Genomic DNA, 19,553 nt, shown 5'->3' on the forward strand with positions numbered 1-19,553 from the left:
CCATTCATAACGGCTCAAAAGTGGTACGGCTATAATGAAATGATTGATACAACTTGTGAACTGTTTTTAGGAACTTGAGAGCAAATACACAGCACGGATTTGTCTGGTGGTTGTCTCATATGTTGTTGTAATTGTTAGTATGTCCACTAGGTGGAAGCATCATCCACATTTCAGTTTGATCAGTTTTGATAACAAAATCAGCTGAATGGGAACTTAAATAGATGTACAGGCATCCATGAAAATCTATGACTATATTACCCAAGATCATCATCAAATTACAGGTACTGTATAAAAAAAGGTCAGTCTCCATTTAAAAAATAATTTGTAAGTGTGTGTAAAAGACATCGTCGTTAACATGCTTATTTCTGATTCCAGAGAATTTTTTGATGATGAAGTATAAAGAAATGTAAAACACATAATTCTCACATCTGGAGACCTGACATGCTGGAATCCTGTTTAAACCTACAAGTTCAGATTTTATAACAGTGATGTCTTTTTTTTTTTTTTAAAAAGGAGCTGGTTCAATGGCATTTATCCCTTTATTTGTTAGTACAATAAACAGTACAAGCTCAGTAAATTTAAGACAGAAAGTGAAAAATTCAGGTCCACGACACCCATACAATTGAAAAACCTAGTTAAAAACAATACAGTAAAACTCCATCCAATCCCTGCCCTACCCACTCCTTACATAGTGATAAATGAGAAGAGTTCTGAAACAAGTTTCGGGGGTGGGGGGGGGGGGGACCAAAATAGACTGAAAAGGTGACAAGGCTACTGCTTTGCAAGAAAAAATTAATTAGGAAAGCAATATTATAAAGGGGAGGCGGCTTAGTCGGTGATGTCAGATGTGGGTGGTTCTGAAAGCCGGGTTATCCATGTTGGTCTCACTTGCCCCTGGAACAAAGGAGAAGAATAACGATGATCACGATATGCTTGCTTTGAAGGGACCTTTTGCATGGTGCTCATCTGTGCAATACTGTAAGCTGTACTGTAGTGGTTCTGAAACTCAGTCCAGTGGACATGCCTAGGTCTGCCGCAACCAATCTCAGGAAACAGAACACATACTGGGTTTCCAGGACAGAGTCTGTGAGCCACTGCTGTAGGCCGCTGTACATGAGATGTGTTGCACAAGTGATGAAAGACAGAGGAAGGACTGCACGTCTATTGAGAGGATGTAATGGTGTGTTTGCTGAGCTGGTTAAGACAGGCAGCAGATTAGCTCATGAGGATAAAAATAATTTTGTTTTGCAAGTGCAAAGGGAAGCACAGCAAAAAGATAAAAGGTTTATTGAATCCATATTTGGGTACGTATCTATTTTTTAGGCACACTTTTCGTCATGAGTCTGACATAAAATTGGCAAGCATTTTAATCTTTTTCCTGTATGCTTTGACTAAATAAATGTGTACTGCATGGAGATGTTAAAATGCATATCGAATGTTCATATTTCTCACTTTTTTCCAGCTTGACTGCATTCAGGTTTATCGTCAGATGAAATGGTCCAGGCATTGCCAAAATCGTCCACGTCGCCCGTCTCCTCGCCGCTCGGCAACAGGAAGTCGTCCATGTGGTCGTCGTTGTAGTTGCCGCACAGGCCGCACATCTTTCCTTCGTAGGCGGAGGGCACCACCACCTCCACATAGTACATGGCGTTGTACAGCACCCGCAGACCAAAGTCCGTGCTCACAATGATGTTGCTGCGGTCCTTGTTCACGGTGATGCGGCCCTCGTCCAGAGACAGTGGCAGGCTCTTCTTCGTGTTATTGACCTGGTCCGCGAAAAGAGAAAATAAATAAGTAACGACTCGCGGGGGAAACTGACAGAGGCGACACTGCATCATTCAGCAGACCGGACAAGTCAACAAGGGTCTGAATGCATGCAATAAGGCACGCAGATCCATATAGAAGCACTGCCTCCACTCTACAATAGACACTTCAGCCTAGCTGTTGGAATGGCTAAGTGCACAGACAAGACAATCATTTACAAGACAAAAATAACACTCAACAGAAAATAAAGACTATCCTAACTGAAGGCTACTAAGAATGAGGAAAGCTGTTCAAGCCTGAATCTAAAGAAGCCATGGCAGTCATTGAAACATCAGTGCATGAAATGTAGTCTGTAGCTCTAAAGGTACCATTATATGGGTAAGGGTGTCAAATTATTTAATGGTGTTTTGGTGAAGATCTGTTGGTCTAACGGTATCTGTTGTTCAAATGTTAGGTGAAAATCACACATCACTTGTATCATAAGCCAATGTTTGGTTAATCTCACATATCACTCACTTGGTCAATTAAGCATAAACCATGGGAAACGTAAAAAAAAACTCAGAAGAGTTATTATTTTAGTACTGGACTGGTGTCTGCATCCATGTATGGAATGCACTGCAGAAGAGGATGTGATTATAGGGCCCTGCTACTCTAATGACAGCCCACGAGGTCCAAGAGCTGCTGGTTCTCCACCCTCCCTTTACTTGGGAGTCAGGTGTGAAGACAGTCTGGCCAATCAGTAGCACTAATTATTCAGTTAATTAACAAATGGAAAGGAAAACCAGGGCCGGATTTGGATCTGAGGTCCAGATTTGAGTATCCATGTTACAGGGTTTCAAAAATTCATTTGAGAAGGAAATTCATTACAGTCTCCGTGAAAGCCAGTTCTGATGGCTCTTGCGTTCAGCAATTTGAATTTGACTTCAGTCACATTTTCTTCTAAAAATTAGGCTTGTACCAGTTTCATATAAAAATTAATTGCATTTATTGAAGTGAGAAGTGAATATATTCATTATATTTATTAATTTCTAGTAACTGGTTAAGGGGGAGCTTCAGTTATTCATATGTTGATCCTCACCTTAAAATGATTTCTCTCTCATTTATAATGTGTATCACATGTAAAACTTTAGCCTACTGCAAATAACGTGACTGTCACTGTCACAATATTTGCGCAATCCGCTCCCATCAGTGTAAGAAAGTCAACAGAGAGTAATATTGTGGAACAAAATTGATTAGCTGCCATTACACAGTATTCTCCAATTTATAAGATGGCCGGCATTAAGAGGAAGAGTTGCATCCAGAAACATCAGTTCAATTTACTTACTGCAGACACAGATTAATATATTTTTCTTATAAGTTGATTTTGACACACAACTTACAGGTCACATTACTTTATTTTCCGGTAAGATAGAACATACCGAAAATTCTAATTTTCAATAAAATAAAAAAATAAAAAAATAAAAAAATTTAACTGCGTTTAACTCACAATCACTTTCGTTCGCACGCCGTGCTCAATGGTGATGACGTAGCCGTAGACCGCCACGGCCACCGCCTTGGTGACGGACACCCTTCCATTGGCACGTTTCTCGGTGCTCTGGTCCACAGCGAAGGAGACCAGCTGCTTGTCGCTCTTGTCACACACCTTGGTCAGAGTGTAGGCGCATGCGCCCTGGGGGGGGGGGGTGGGGGGGGTGGGGGGGTGGGGGGGGGGGGGGGCAAATGGCCCAAATTAAAATAATGGCTTATGTCCCGTACAGAACAGCCATTGTCTCGTATTTCCCAAGCAACATCCCGTACATTTTAACTGCCTTCACTTAATTACTGGGACACACACTAAAAAAACAAAGCAGGTGACCCAATCACGATTAGGTTTCGATAAGGATACTGTGCTTCGCCAGTAATCAATAGTAATGTAATAAATAATAATGTAACCTGCGACTTGCATTTATAAGAGACTTAAAGGAAGCAGATGATGTTTGTGTTCAGTTTTAGGCAGCTCTACATTGCAGGAGGCTGCACAGAGAAGGCTTTGTCACCTTTCCTTTTTAAATGGCTCATTGCAGAAGTACAAAAGAATGTCTTTTATATGAGGACTGGAGATTCTGATCAGGCGGAGTAGGAGTCAGCAGTTCTACATGTGCTCAGAGGCTTGGCTACACAGTGCTTTCAGTGTCCTAAATGAAGTCTATTCCCAAAGTAACTGGCAGCCAATGTAATGAGGCAGGAAGCCCTCCTCAACCCTACCTGGAAGTCGAAGTGCCGCCCGTCCAAGGAGACGTAGTGAGGGTCACCGGAGGCCACGCACTTTCTCCCACCCACTGGATAGCACCCGTTGACTCCGCCCACCACCTTGCAGGCCTCCCCGGGGCCGCACTTGAACGTCTGGCACTCGACGGCGCCGTTCTCTCCGCACTTGCACTGCTCCTGGCACTTGTCGGTGTAGAACACCGCACGCTGCTTGTAGTAGCGCCCGCCATAGGAGCAGCCGCACTCGGCCACGGGAACACAGGCATCCCCGCTCAGCAGGTGCCCCTCGTCGCACTGGCAGCCCTCCTGGCAGGGCAGGTGGCAGCGGGCGGCCGCGGACATGATGGCGCAGGTGGCGGGGCAGCCCGAGGAACAGAGCTCGTAGTGGCTGTTTTTGGGGCAGGAGACCGCTACAGGAGGGAGGGGGAAGAGACACAAAAGGTCAAAGGTCATTCTTCTGTGTTCAACACTGACATTACAACAGCTCTTGAGCATTAGAAAACATGTAAAAGTGTCCACTTGGGATAATTTAAATAGGAAATACACTCTGGAAAACTATTCTTTTGACAAGGTTATCTCACAATAAGAATTATTTAAAACACTATGAGCAAATGAATATTCCTCGTATTCATTATTACTTGTGTATAAGAAACTTCTTCTAATTTCTTTAAAGAAAATGGTTTTCTGCAGTGTAGAAGCCCTACTGGTCAGAGGGTTAGACAAGACTCACGGCAGAAAGAGCTACTCCTCCAGGACTGGATGGCCACACCCTCATTCTGACAGGCGGACACGTAAGCAGCAACAGCCTCGCAGATAACATCATCGCGTTCCTCAAAATGGCAGGCGTCGAACGCGCAGTCCTCCAGGTAAGGGGCGGGGTCCACTCGAGCGTGGCAGTCACGGAAGGGCCCAGTCTTGTCGGCGATGATTCCGCAGTAGCGTTGGGCCCGGTAGGCGTCGATTTGGGAGGCGGAGCAGTCCTTGCACTCGGGCCCTGTGCAGCCGGAGGTGCATCCAGGGACCACGTCCACCCTCCAGCTCTCCCCAAGCTGGGACCCGCTCGCTGCTGCCTTCCCATCGCGCTGTGTTCCATCGTCGCTAGGGTTCTGGTTGTAGTTGCCACAGAGGCCACAGACGGCACCTTGGTAGGTGTTGGGGAGGGTGACGGTCACCACGCTGTTCCAGTTGAAGGTCACCCGCATGCCGAACGCCGTCTCCACCACAGCTGTCCGGCAGCTGCGGAACACCACCAACTTGTCTTCATACTGGAATGGCATGGAGGTGAACTGGCCATCCACCTGGTCAGAGAGAGAGAGAGAGAGAGAGAGAACCAATCAGGGGAAAAATAGCTATCGCTAGACTCACTACAACAAATTTTTTGAATCCAGAAAACGTTACAGCCAGGTGGAAACAAAAACTGTATTCTCACAAACAGTCCAAACAAAATTCCCCTTTCAAGTGAGGCACGTTTGGTGAACAACATCGTTCGTAATTCTCAGGGATCTGCAGGACTGTATGATATGTACTAGACTAAGTGACTACTACATTAGTCACTATATGCTTTACAAACCAGACAGCCTTTCGCCCCCTAAAACACAATCCTTCACTTGGAAGCAGAACTGCTGGAGTTGATGCATTAAGAGATGATGGCAGATTAAAAAGGACCTATAAAATAGGGCTAAAAATGTTTAAATGTTTCAATATTCTCTTTTCAAAAGTCTGCACAGAGCACAGAAGGGAGTTCTGCTCGTAAAGGTGCAATTTAATAATTTTAATGTTTTAGCAGCTGTTTCCATTTGGCCAGACCCCCGAAGATCCCATTTAAATAATTAGCTAAAGAAACTCAGCCTCGAGGGCCTTCAAAGGAGTCTTGGAAAGCAAGTGTAGCCACAGCGGTTTTCAAATTAGAAGCAAATGGAAAAATCTGTGATCAATTAGAAGAGGTTAATTGGTACCACAGACACACAAACGCTGCCACCGCTCCCTGGCCCTCACCATGATCTGGAAACGGTAATCCCTGCTGATCGTGATGGTAATGCCGTACACCTGCACCGTCACCACCTTGGTGAAGGATACTGCCTCGCTCTTCCGGTGGTCGTTCTGCACCGTCACCTCAAAGGCTGTGAGGCTTGGGTCTTTGGAGCACAGCGCCACCAGCTGGTAGACGCAGGTGCCCTGGAAGTTGAAGCGTCGGCCATCGAAGGTGCGGTAATGGGGATCTCCGGAGGCAACGCAGGTGGAGTAGCTGAGTGGGCGGCAGGCGCGAACTCCGTCCTCCACTGTGCAGCGTTCGGTGGCCTTGCAGCCCGCCTGGCGGCACACCACCATGCCCAGGTCCTGGTCACACATGCACAGCTGTTGGCAGCCCTCATCGCCCCAGAAGCTCTGACCGGGTTCATAGTAGCGCCCTTGGTAGGAGCAGCCGCACTCCTTGGCTGGCACGCACTTGCCAGCGCTCAGGGCGTAGCCTTTGTCGCACACACAGCCCTCAGAGCATACCGCCAAGCAGACCGGACTGTCCTGCTCCGTGATCGGGCAGGTTAAGGGGCAGGGGCTGGCACAGGCCTCGTAATGACTGTGGGGCTGGCAACTCATAGCTGTGGGAACCAGGGACAAAGAAAAGGCCTGAATTAGGACCTGGGGTGGGGTCAATTCCACTTTAATTCTGCCAGTTCAGGAAAAAAAATAAAAACCAAAAATGCTAATAAATCATTATAGGCATATGAAATTAAGAGGAATTGACCCCTTGACTATGATAGGACATGTCAAAGCTGAGGTATACATGCCACCGATCAGAGATAAATGTGAACATTAACAAAATCTCATAATATTTCACCTGAGCACCAAATCAGGAGTAACTAAAAGTTAGGCCTATACCATTTGGCTAAATAAAGGCATTGGGCCATTTCTGGGTGTTTTATTGCACCATTTCATGAATAAACATGAAAAAGGAAAATGGCCATCCTACATTTGACTTCTCCATTGAATCGAGCAATAAAAACAACCGGTTCTCATTCTGATGCTGAAGCTTTCAGTTGAATTTGTATCATAAATATTCAAACTGGAGGTGCAACAGTCTTTCTGCAGTTCCCTTCACATAAATACTTATTCTCATCAGATGCGCCCCCCCCTCCCCCCCCCCCCAACACTTACGGCAGCCAAACTTGTTCCTCCAGCCCTTCAGGACGATGCCCTCCTTCAGGCACATCTCGCTGTAAGAGGTGAGTGCCTGGCACAGCATCTGCTTGTCGCCCTTGAGGAGGCACATGTCATAGGCGCAATTCTCCATGAAGGCCTTTGGGTCCACCTTGTCGTGGCACTGCTGGAAGACGCTGTCCGCCTTGGTGAGGGCCCCGCAGTAGTCCTCCGTCTCGTACTGCTTCCTGAGTTTACCATCGCAGGTGGGGCAGCCCTCCTGACAGTCGTCAGAGCAGTTGGGGTCCTGGGGGTCCGGCACCCTCCAGCTCTTGGTCCAGTCGAGGATGGAGGGGACGGCTTTCCCGGCGGGGTTGCGGAGCTCGTCCTTGGAATTGCCATTGAAGTCGCCGCACAGCCCACACACGCTGCCATAGTAACTGCTGGGAAGCTGGATGAGCAGCCTGGAGTTCCAGTCATAGGAAACGCGCAGGCCGAAGTTCGTCTGCAGCACCGCCATGTTATTGGAGTAGATCACCGTCACCAGATTCGATCCCATTTCCACGGGGAGGTTCTGTACCTCGTTATTTACCTGTGGGACAGAGAGGGTTGTCAGATTCTTTTGAACTTAACTCATTTACTTGTGTTTTGTTTAAAGAAAATAATACCGTTGGTTACCTTACGCAGCATCATAATAATTGACATTTAATGAATATTATAAGCAAAGTAAATCTTACTCGCCTCCTATGATTTTATGGTTCTAAACTGTGTAGCTACATAACATATCAATGCGATTGCCATGGAGTATCTATCTACTGTCACTCAAATTGTGTTTATTTTGAAAGAAGACCTTGTTATATAAAAAGGAAAATTGAGGTTATATATACATAAAGAAAGCTGAGAATATTTAATCTACTATAGGGGACAGGAAAATTTCCAAACCGAATAAAATTAATCTAAAAAAAATTAGGGTTAATTTAAGCCCTCAGTGACATAAATACTGGTTGCTTGAGTGTTCAGAGATATCCCTTGTGTTTAGAAATCCCTAAGCTCTTCACATTTTAGTTGGGTGGTTTGTTTTGAAAAGTGAACATCACATCCAAACATGTCTCAATCGGTAGCAAACTAGGCTAAATATCCTTTTCCAGCACTATATCAATGGAAGACCAGACAATTCATTTTTCAATATGTAGGCCTACACAGTTTGACGTATTTCATAATTCATACATTTGCCGATTTATGATTATATCAAGCCAAACTACTTGACTAAGATACTGGAATATACTTTCAAAAACCATCTGTTGCTGCCTAACGCGGTCGCTAAGGAAGGTCAAGACAGGACTTGTGGAGATTAAATTGGCAAGCAAAATGTAAGCGCCAAGAAAGCAGGAGGGACAGTGGTGCGACATGAACATGGTTGTAATGGCCAAAAATGGTAGGCTGTCCTCACACCAGCAAGCAGAGATTTGTTTTCGTAAGATCAAAGTAACTTTGTTCACATTGTGAACACATTGACATATTAAAAAGTAATAAACTAAACAATGCCATACATAATATAATTTGCTTCTTATATGGAACGTTAGCCGTTCAGGCTCCAGCAGGTTGCCCGGGAAAATCGGCCAGTAACAAGTGTGTGCCTGCGCTGTCAATTTTAAAATTAAATTCGTTCGAGTTGTGCGTTGGAATTAGCCTGTTAGCATCTCCGAGTTATCTGGTAAAAATGGATGTAACCGCAAATGTAAAAATTATTAGATTTTTCTGAAAAGGAATCACTGGCCGTTGGATGGTTAAATTTGAATTCGAGCAGTTGTGGAGTCTCAGTGGCTACAAGACTGGAATGCGACACACTTGGGCTAACGTCATATCCCGGACAACATTGAAAATGTATGAGGTAAGATTACATTTCGCCTTGTATGTTGTGTATCATTCTGTATTTTAGGTTTTTTTCGACTAAACAACTGGCAATTTGGACTGTAGAAAACGTTATTAGGCTCGGTTGTCTACGTTAGCCTATACCAATCGGAGTAATTTAGCTACCTAACGTAACAGTTACTGAGTTAGGCCTACACTAAGAGGAACTGCTGAAATTCAACAGTTTCTGTCGTAAATGCTGCTCTTATTAAAAACTGTTAGTCTTTTAGTGATTATTTGGATGTTGTATTGAACGTAGCTAAATCCTGTATATCACACTCTAAGAGCTGAATATGTTAAATCTACCGTTAGCTAGCTATGGTATTTTGCAGTAATTTGCTAGCGTAGCTAGCTCGCTAGGTAATGTTACGCCATGTTATATCGATACCGCCAGTCATAATTGTGTATGTCCCTCATTTGTGGCGCAACTGTTCGATCATTTTAATGGAGTACTAAATGAAAGCTGCTGTAGGCAGTTTAGGGGAAAGTCGGCATGAGTGAGCTAGATTTTTGAAAACTCCAACTAAAAAATTCCTCTGCAGCCTAGCTAGCTAACTGCTTGTATGTGTCCCACCACCTTTCCCCTGTTAGGGAGGTCAAACCTGTTTTGGCAATCTTTCAGAAAACATATTTTGACAGTTTATGCTTCGTGCATATCATTAAATATCCATAAATAATGACCCCACTCATTTTGGTGAAGCGTTAAGTGCAAGTACAAATGCTCGTAAACAGAGTCAAGTTTGCATAATAATTTCTGACTTCTGAAGTAGACAAAAAAAGTAACATCGCTGAACAGTGCACTTCTGAAACTAATAGCTCTATCTACTCTGATTTTGCATATTTCCTTGTTAAATTACCTGTTACAGTCAGTCTAGACTTTTTTTTTGTTTATGTGTGGAACTCCCATTGTGATGACATTGCACGCAGAACGTTCGACCTCCCTAGCCCTGTATTTTGAAATGTTTTATTTGAAGATCATAGCACAGTGCAGACCAGTGTTGCCCACCTATGTGATAGCTAGATAGTACAGATTCAAAAAAGATTAAAAAATGCACACAAGCCAGGATTTTTAGTGGTTGAAGCCCAAGGGGTTTGAACCATGATTGTTTTTCTCTGAGTTTATTATTATTATTATTGTTGTTGTTGTGGTTGTTGTTGTTCTCCTCAAGTTTGCACAATTTCTCATGAGATGGTACATGCTAGAGACTTCAAACTTGGCTGCAAGGTTCATAATTACGGAGGGTAGCCACATTTGTAACATTTACCCAATAGCCCATGTCCTGGCGCTAAAATTAAACCAATTTTGTGAGGAGCTTGTACAGTAACTTAGGCCCACAGGGTGCCACCACGATAGTCTATATTATATATTATTGTGATTTCATGATGCTCATGATGTCACAAAGAAGAGGAATTCAGTCCAGTGGATCGACACAACCTCGGATTGTAACTTTCACAGAGCTGTAAGGTTATGTTGATGTTATATCACCTGAATTGTGTGGTATTATGCACAATATAGCCTACCACTATAAATAAAATTAGCTAACAATATTATGTGTAGTTGGATCGATTTTGAAGTTTTAATTACAAATTATATAAATTTTGCTACAGTCGTCGTTTAGCTACTGGGCTACACTAAAGTTTTTTTTGCTGCACTTTGAACACATGAAATTGCATGCTACTGAGTAATGTTTGCTAACAAATATTGTCTTTAAACGTTGATAGGAATATAAATAGCAAGATATTGCCAGTTTTGGTCGCTTCTTTGGGTGTGTTGGCTGAAATGTTAGCTTTTGCAAATCAAGCATTGCGTAGATCAGGCAGGCCACGAGAGTCAAGCTCGACTCCGGCTCAGTCATGTCACTGCTTCCTCCTGTGTGCATGCTGCTGCATGCTGCCAGTCTAAGCTCACTTTCTCCTGCATGCTTGCTTGCTGGGGACTGCTAGGCTAAAAGTTTCTAAACTCACTGATAAAGAACAAAACTTGATCACCATGGGACAAGAAAGGCTGAGTAATCTCACTAGAAAGTTCCTAGAAACTGACTTGTTAAGCATCATGAATATTATTGATATCATTACAGACTTCTCAGCTTAAAAAGCAAGAGCTTCTAAATCGGTAGGCTACCCCTGTCTTGTTTTATTAAAGCCCTGACCTACTTGGAATGTTAATGTGATATGTTATTATTTGGATTATTCGGCGTATCAGACTACAATGGGTTTATAAACAGGTGACTGCTCCACTGTGTATGCCTATTTGACTCCCTGCCGATTCTTATGGTATGCAGTATTATTGTACTCACTGCAACTGACTGCGAGCTCTGATTGATGTGTTCTTTATGTGTGAGCTGTTCATTGAGTAGCAGTCGGCTTAGGCTAACACATGGGCAGCGTATTGATTATGCATTCACATTCAGGAGCTGTTGCTCCTCCATCGTACACAGTTGTCTCATGGTAGAAATAATTCTGAGATGTGAGCTGTTATTGGTTTTTCTACATTTGATCTGGACCATAGGCAGCAGGCCTAAACTTAACACTTCTGTTATAGTCATAGTCACTATACTGTCATAGCCCACGTAGCCTTAAGCCTGCCCTGGTAGCATGTCATGAGTTCAGCAGTGTAGTATTAGGCATGTGATTTTTCATACCCCTAAAGTGTTTCCACCAAAGACAGAAGGCTTGGGTATGTCATAAGCACACCCATCAAGAGCCTTAATCGATGAAACCAGGAGAGAACATTCAGCAATAAATCCAAATTCCAATGGGTCCCCCAGAGATATTTAGGGAGGAAATCTCATTATTTCCTGATAACAAGTTTGCTTATAGGGAAGCCCCCAACTTTGAGTGCTTACCATGATTCGGCCCCATTGATACTTGATCATGGTGAAAGTGTAGCCGTACACAGTCACGTCCACCTCCCTGACGAAGGAGACGGCGGTGCTGCCACGGTTGTCATTCCTCTCCTCTATGGAGAAGGGCACCAGGCCCGCCACGTCACCACAGGTCTTGGAGATAGTGTACTTGCAGGTGCCCTGGAAGTTATAGTTGAACCCGTCGAAGGTGTGGTAGTGGGGGTCACCCCAGGCCCAGCAGGTGCCGGTGTATTGGGGTACACACACAGCTTCGCCCTTCTCTACCTGGCACGTCTCTTTCACACGGCACTTGGCGTCCTTGCAAGGATCTGCCCGACACCAAAGAAAGATTATCATCATTACACATGTTGCTGAGTTGTACTTATTTTTAATGCATTTGGGCATTTGTAATTACTGAATACAATAAAAAATTAGCCTATGTATCAAAAAAAAAAGATTAGTCTGTTCTTGTCCTGTTTGTTAAATAAGCCTCTCTGCCCAGGAGCTCTGTGCTCTACACACATCATCATAAAGAAAGAAAAAATAAAAAAGTAATACATTTCATGATTCATTTTGTGTACAACTGTACTGCCTATGTAGCGCTGACCTATTCCTCTCTATAGGCCTAGTAGGAGAGCTAAAGCATATTTGATAGCCTACTACTTTCACACTAAATTCAAACCGACACAGTATCAAGACAAGTATCCAATTACTATTATATAGCATACAAACAAGGTTAATTTCCAACACAGGGCATCTGATAAAAAATTATGAAGTAAAAAAATAGAAATTAACAATTAATTTAATAATTTCAAAAAATTATTAAAATGATGAAGGCAATTTGCATGATTAATATGCATTACCACAGCTTTGCTTATATTTTATCCAAGTCGAACTTCTGTTAAAATCCACAAAGGGCTGTATAGAAGATGTTTAAATGTCAAGCACAGTATTCAATTATGAAATACTTTGATACTTGAAGATAATCTTACTAAACAGGTGGTAAGAAAATGAATAAAAGATGAATGATAGATTGAATATTATGGGTAAGGTGCGCTACAACAATGATACAAGGAAACTATTTCTAAATTTGTGAGTGCTACTGGAAGCATAAATATGATCAGTCATACAGCTGAATATTTACAGAAACTATTCAGAGCATGTCCCTTGCTGAAGAGTGCAATGGCAGTACCCCCACCTAGGATTTGGACCTCCAACCTCCTTTGACAGCCCACGTGTGTAACCCCTGAACTACCACTCTTGGAAGCTGGCTGCACTTGATGTGATGCAGGATGAGTGAGTTTCACATCAGTAAGGGTTGTTGGGTGAGATTCTGAGCCTGTGATCTTACCTGTATTGAAGCACGCCCTGACCCCCTTCCTGACAAGGCACTCGGTTCCACTGGGACAAGTGTGGGCCTGGCAGCTCAGGCCTTTAACGGCATCACACGTGCACACCTGCTTGCAGTCGTCATCGTACACCACTTCCGCTGGCTGAGGAAACCCACAAACAACAGTAATCACATGACTCACATCCTGGATCTGAAATGCCACAGGCTCTATAGACAGGCTCTGGTTGCCCCCTCCCTCTTCCCTGGTGCCCCCCCTGCATTTACAACTGCAGAAACCCAGCCTGATGTAGGCTGAACTCTCAACTCTTCAGATAGCACTATAGCTCCTGAACCCTTCAAGATGACCTTTTCTTTTTCAGTTTGTTTCTTAGGATTTGGTTTTGAATAATGCCTGTGCATATTATGCGTTATCTGTCTAGTGGTACTTTTTTAGTTACAATACAAATTGTTGTGTAAACGTATTGGTTATTAATGGCCATTCCTGCCTTCCAGGTAATATATTTTTGTATTCCTGAGAGTTACACTGATGTTCTCCACTTCTATAAGTCGCTCTGGATAAGAGCGATCTGCTAAGTGATTGTAATACAATGTAGCCTAATGTATGCTATCCAGATGGTCAAATCTGTTATCATGATATTCAAAGTTCTCTCTCTCCAGTTGAAGCTCAAATGTTCCAATTTTACGCATGAATATTAACCTCCTTAACCCCACTTAAAATCCAGGGCTTTTTGTAAGAATCCCGCCATCTTAAATAAACCCTATCATCTCCAAAATTATATGCACTACACACATGATTATAAGCTTGAAATAAAGAGGACATTTGTTCAGTCCGTAAACATACAGGGCATACAGTATTTATTCTGAAAAGCAACAAAGAAATCCAAAAATTATGTATTTTCTTAATTTTGTCATGATGTACTTCGGACATGGGATGAAACCAGATTTATTTTCCAATTGTACCCCAGGATGTATACAACAACAGGAAAAAAGTTTGGAGTGGAATGAATAAAGCAGTAGGCTAATATGTCATACTTTTTCCAAAAGGTAGGGCCAAATTTCCCAAAAACTTCTCCAAATGGTACCAAACCTCTCTAAATTGGATTACTGTGTATATCTTTTTTCTCAGCCATATTTCACTTCCAGATGCTAATTCAATTGAGGGTGGTACCCTCTGGAACCCCACAAAACCAATATTCTTTTTTTTAACTATTTTCTCTTTTTGACTAAGCCCTGTATTTCAGTCAAATGCTGTCCTTTTGGATTGCTTCTATGTCAAAAATGTGTTCATAATGGTTGGTTATCACACAAACCAATTTCACTTCGAAACAATCAAACCCCTTCGGTTTTACCTTTATGAGTGCTATAAATCAGGTTTCCTCAACAGAGAGCTCACAATTAAAAAAATAAATAAAATGCTGTCATAAACGATTTACAAGCTTCCACTCGTGCTATGTGAAAACGCAAAGTGAAAGTGAGTCGGTACGCAGTAGAATAGGCAAGTCATAGTTTCAACTAGAAGGAAGCTATGTTCGAAAGCTATGTCAATTAGCTGTATGATTACTGTAATGTATACGTGGTTTCCAAGCAGGGGCGAAATTCAAGATGGGTAGATTTTAGGTAGAAGTTTCTTTTTTTTTTAAAGAAAAATTGCACTTCGGTTTGACATTCAATTTACATACATAGAAATTCTCGTTTTCAGCAGCTTGTGAAAAATCTTTCAGCTCAGTGGAAATAATGCATAATGATTAAGGACTTTTGCTAGCCTATATACAAAGAGCAGATTGATTACTTAAGGATCAGAGGGGGATTTTAGCAATATAAACACCATCACTGTAGTATTAGCAGTTGTTTGACTTGTTGCGGACAGTAATTAGATTATAAAATACCATAATCATCAACCTGGGGCTCAATGTCAGCCCTTCTTTTTGGAACGGGGGACTGCCTTGTTATTTCTTTTGTTATCTCCAGTGATTTTACCGATTGAGACTGTATTTTGCGAGTGAGAAGAGTTTTACAATGGTGTAGGTGTTACAGCAGTGCATCTTGAACCAGTGGCCGATGAAAGCAATAATTTAAGAGAATGCTGTTTTTAGATCCCGGTGTCTAATTAGGCCTATAAGAAATTAATGAACAGGCTTGGCTAAGAACAGTTCCAGTGGCCACAGATTACCTTTGGGCACGCTTGTCTATGTATATTCACAACCAGCAAAAACTCTAAAATGTGACTTTATGGAGTAGAGAGGAGAGCAGAGAAGTGGTACATAGGAGCTAACCATCTGGTTATTATCGAGAACCTGAGGTAGTGCACGTGCAGAAGAACCACAACCCACCTTGTAGCTGCGTCCGTTGTCATAACAGCCACACTGCTCGGCCAGGATGCAGCTCTCCCCATTGAAGAGGAAGCCTTCGTCGCAGTCACAGCCTTCTGCACAGGTGCTGGAGCACTCAACAATGTCTGAGAGGCCCGGGCAGGAGTTGGCACAGGTTTCCGCACAGATCTCGTAATGGCTGTTGGACGGGCAGGACATTGCTGGAATGGGAAAAGATTGGAGATCCTCAGACGATCTGCAGACTGAAAATGATTCAGTCTTTCCAGTTTTACAGAGAACCTTTCTCTGGAAAGGAAGAATTAACTTAAAATGCAGATAACACTGAATGAATCTCTCATTTGGTGCATTTGTACTTCGCTTATGTTTTTGTTATTTAAATTATTTTGCTTTAACTTACAGCTTTCACTTGAATACATCAGTGCACATGAACAGCCATGAAAACTATGCCCTCTACATGCAAAAACAGACAGCAGTGTGTTTGCCAATAAACTAGAGATGCACCAAAATGAAAATTCTTGGCCGAAACCGAAAATAAGGAAACACTTGGCCGAATTCCGAATACCGGTATTTTTTCATTTATTCGCCCATTTGGACCATAGCATAAATTAAATCAATTTTGCTTTCAATTTATGCTTTTCAATGACAAATTTAAATTCCAAAACGACAAGGTGATGAAAAAACTTTTATTAGTCTATTGAACATTCAGTCCTTTGCAGCAGCCATACTAAAAAAGCTCAGTAACTAGGGTAATGAACATAGAGGGCAGGGAGTGTTCCACGGAAAGCTGATATACTAGTATAATATTCAGTAAAAATCTTTTTGGGAGGTATTATTTTCCTTTGTACAATACAAGAATACAATAATTTAAAAAAAACAAATAAACTGAGAAAACACACATCATTCAACCAACATGATTTCCAACCACCAATGTTCACCTGTAGCCTAACGGTGGAATATATATTTCATTTCTACCGAAAGTAATTTCAAAAGATAAGTAAGTGCCAATTGTTGACTAATCAAGGGAAATGTAACATACCTAATAACTGTATAAATAGGCTAGTAGCTGCATGCTGCGAGTATTAGCCATTCTAAATGCACACAAAAAGGCACTGTTTGAAATGAAAGTCGAAGCGCGTGCACGGACAGGGGAATCAGTTCGCTTCGAGGATACTGAATTCGCTACAACACCGGCACTGTTTGAATATGTCATGAATGGCCGCAGGAGTGCAACGAAACAGTGTCACATTTATTTCTATACTTTTGTTACAATAAAAAAAAAAACACACACATTCGGTCAAAATTTTCGGCGTTTTCACTCTTTCGGCCAGATACCGAATGTGTTATTTTTTGCTATGTTCGGCCAAATATTTTCGGTGACCGAAATTTCGGTGCATCCCTACAATAAACTTAAATTTTTAAATAATTTGATTAACAGAAAATGTAATTAATTTTGAAACAGGAATCGAGTATTATTTAACAATTCTCTGCATTTTGTTTTAGCTCATTCCCACTTTGTGTTTGTATCTCATGGAAGCGTCTTTGACAAGTACACAGAAGTGCATAGAGCAGGGGGAAAGCACAGGCAAAAGCAGAACTGGACACTAATCTTCTGACTCCAAGCCATCACAGCATGTGCTGATCACTCAAAACTATCAGCTTGACTCGGGCTTTAAGTTAGAGCAGAGCTTTCAAAACTTATTCCAGGGGACCACTGTGAAAGCTGGTTTTTGGTCCAGCCAACCTGATTAATTTAAGTTACATCGTTAGCTCAGAATGCAAGTTTGGTTTAACTTACGACAGAAGGATGGAGTCCTCCAAGTCTTGATGTCGGCGCTGGCAGTTTCGCAGTTGAGCGCATAGGAGGCAGCGCTGTCACACAGCACCTCGTGGTCACCATTGGACGCACAGATGTCGAAGATGCAGTTGTTGAAGTAGGGGACCGGGTCCAGATTTGCGTGACACGCGGCAAAGGGTCCTTTGGGATCCGTGAGGATGCCACAGTAGCTACGCTCCTGGAAGATTTCCTTCAGCTTGGGGTTGCAATTGGGGCAGTTGTTGCCAGAGCAACCATCATCACACACTACGCCGGGGATGGCCACCTTCCACGCTGCCCCAAAGACATTGACATCCGTGACAAGATTTCCATCAGGCAGGCGGAACTCATCTTTCTTATTGTCATTGAAGTTTCCACACAGGCCGCAGGTTTTCCCACGGTAGTTGCCGGGGACCGTGACAGTGACTTGGTACACAAGGTTGTAGGTCACAATGAGGCCAAAGTTTGTCTTCACGGTGTAGTGCCTGCCGTCCGGGTAGACCTCCACCGCTCCATCGTTCAGACTCAGCGGTACATTGTTTAACACACCATTGACCTGTTTTGGGTGGGAGGGAATGATAGCTTTTAAGTACATTTTGATTTCTCCTGAATTCATCCACAGCTGTTTGTCTGCTGCATTACTGAACATCCAGTCACATCCTTAAGCAACGACCTGGAATAAAGGTTGCATTTTTCTTGTTTCAGACAGGGAGAGCTGCTAAATTACCCTTGGAACTAAGACTTCATTATTTATAATGGTATTAAGTACAATGTAGGGGTGCACCAATCCGATCGGCTGTGGACTGGTCGGTTTTCGCTCCATAACACACAATCAGTGACTGGCAGGTTTGTTTTTAGTTAGCCGATCTATATTCTGGTTTTATGATATAAGAAATGTGAGCAGAGTCCATGCACAAGCTGCACTGAAATGCTGCTGCTCTATCTTTACAAAGTATGTGAACAATACAAAGTATGTGAAGTTGACATTAAAGGGCAACTTGTAGGTTGGCATACCCAGTGATTTAATATGTGGGGATATGATGTAGGAATGGGATTATAAAGTAAAAAAGGGAGGCGCCCAGATGCTCGAACCACATCAACTGTCTCATTTCAATGCGGAGGAGCAGCGGCTCTACTTTGAGGTCCTTCCCAATGGCTGAGCTCCTCATCCTATCAAGGAGAGTAAGCCCTGCCACCCTACGGAGAAACCCCGTTTTGGTCGCTTGTATTCACAATCTCACTCTTTCAGTCAATCGAGAGCCTGACCTTTCAGATCAGCTCTTCTTTCACCAACACCGTCTGATACAATGCCCGCATTACTGCAGTTGCTGCACCTAGACGGTGGTTTATCCTTTTGCCCTCATTCGTGAATTAGACCCCAAGATATTTCAACTCAGTACATTACATTACATCACAGGCATTTGGCAGATGCTCTTATCCTGAGCAACGTACAACAAAACTCCTCCACCTGGGGCAGTTGCTCCCGCCTTACTTGAAGGGGACTATTTTTTTAGGAGGGGACCATGGCCACAGATTTGGCGGTGCTGATCCTCATCCGAATCGTGTCACACTCTGGAAAGCTGTAAAAAGTTTGTCTAGTTCTAATACACATCGAAAGTCACAGTACAGTGAGGCTAAGAGGACGACATCATCCACAAACAGGAGAGATGTCCCCAAACTGGACACACTCCGTACCTCGGCTGTGCCTTGAGATCTTGTCCATGAATACCAAGAACAGGAGAGGAGACAAAGCACACCATTGGCAGACTCTGACACCCACTTTGAACAAGTCTGACTTAATGCCCAGAATGCAAAGACAGCTCTCCGAATGGCACACAAAAATGACCCTCGCACCCTATTCTCCCGCAACCCCTCTCATAAGATACCCAGGGCACACGGTCATATGCCTTCTCCAAATTCGCAAAACAGGCCCCTTCCTGCCCCTTGCCCGATGGGCATTGCACCCAACCCCTACCCTGAACCTTGCAAGTGGTGGGTCCACGTGGTTGTCCCACATAACATTTTCAGCTGAGCTCGGCGGGGTTCATTGGCTTCCTGAACAGCAGGCGCTCGACTGCGGGCACTACCACCTGACCTGGCTCCAGGGATGGGACCCGGTAACCCTATTCTGGACATGATCAACTGAGTTCTATACT

The 19,553-nt window shown here is 43.2% G+C and overlaps 1 protein-coding gene across 1 annotated transcript; it reads right to left on the minus strand.

The window, feature by feature from the left end:
• Nucleotides 1-738: 738 nt before the first annotated feature.
• LOC118207002 (IgGFc-binding protein-like) lies at nt 739-15,645 on the minus strand. The gene is made up of 10 exons (XM_035380248.1): nt 15,585-15,645; nt 13,255-13,396; nt 11,904-12,232; nt 7,165-7,738; nt 6,007-6,608; nt 4,742-5,309; nt 4,009-4,421; nt 3,251-3,433; nt 1,453-1,766; nt 739-894 (listed from the first exon to the last, which is right to left on the minus strand). Exons 3-10 carry the CDS (start codon nt 11,931-11,933, stop codon nt 885-887), a joined length of 2,694 nt encoding a protein of 897 aa, XP_035236139.1. The 5' UTR covers nt 11,934-12,232; nt 13,255-13,396; nt 15,585-15,645; the 3' UTR covers nt 739-884.
• Between the last annotated feature and the right edge of the window lie 3,908 nt (nt 15,646-19,553).

This window comes from Anguilla anguilla, chromosome 1, assembly GCF_013347855.1.
Source record: "Anguilla anguilla isolate fAngAng1 chromosome 1, fAngAng1.pri, whole genome shotgun sequence".
NCBI lineage: Eukaryota > Metazoa > Chordata > Actinopteri > Anguilliformes > Anguillidae > Anguilla > Anguilla anguilla.

What these genes read in the sequence shown, in the direction of transcription:
- LOC118207002 (XM_035380248.1), bottom strand. Translation starts at nt 11,933, where the DNA reads ATGATCAAGTATCAATGGGGCCGAATCATG. An exon ending in ATCAATGGGGCCGAATCATG is followed by an intron (nt 7,739 to 11,903) that starts GTAAGCACTCAA and finishes TCTGTCCCACAG; the next exon opens with GTAAATAACGAGGTACAGAA. An exon ending in GGCGGCACTTCGACTTCCAG is followed by an intron (nt 3,434 to 4,008) that starts GTAGGGTTGAGG and finishes CCCCCCCCCCAG; the next exon opens with GGCGCATGCGCCTACACTCT.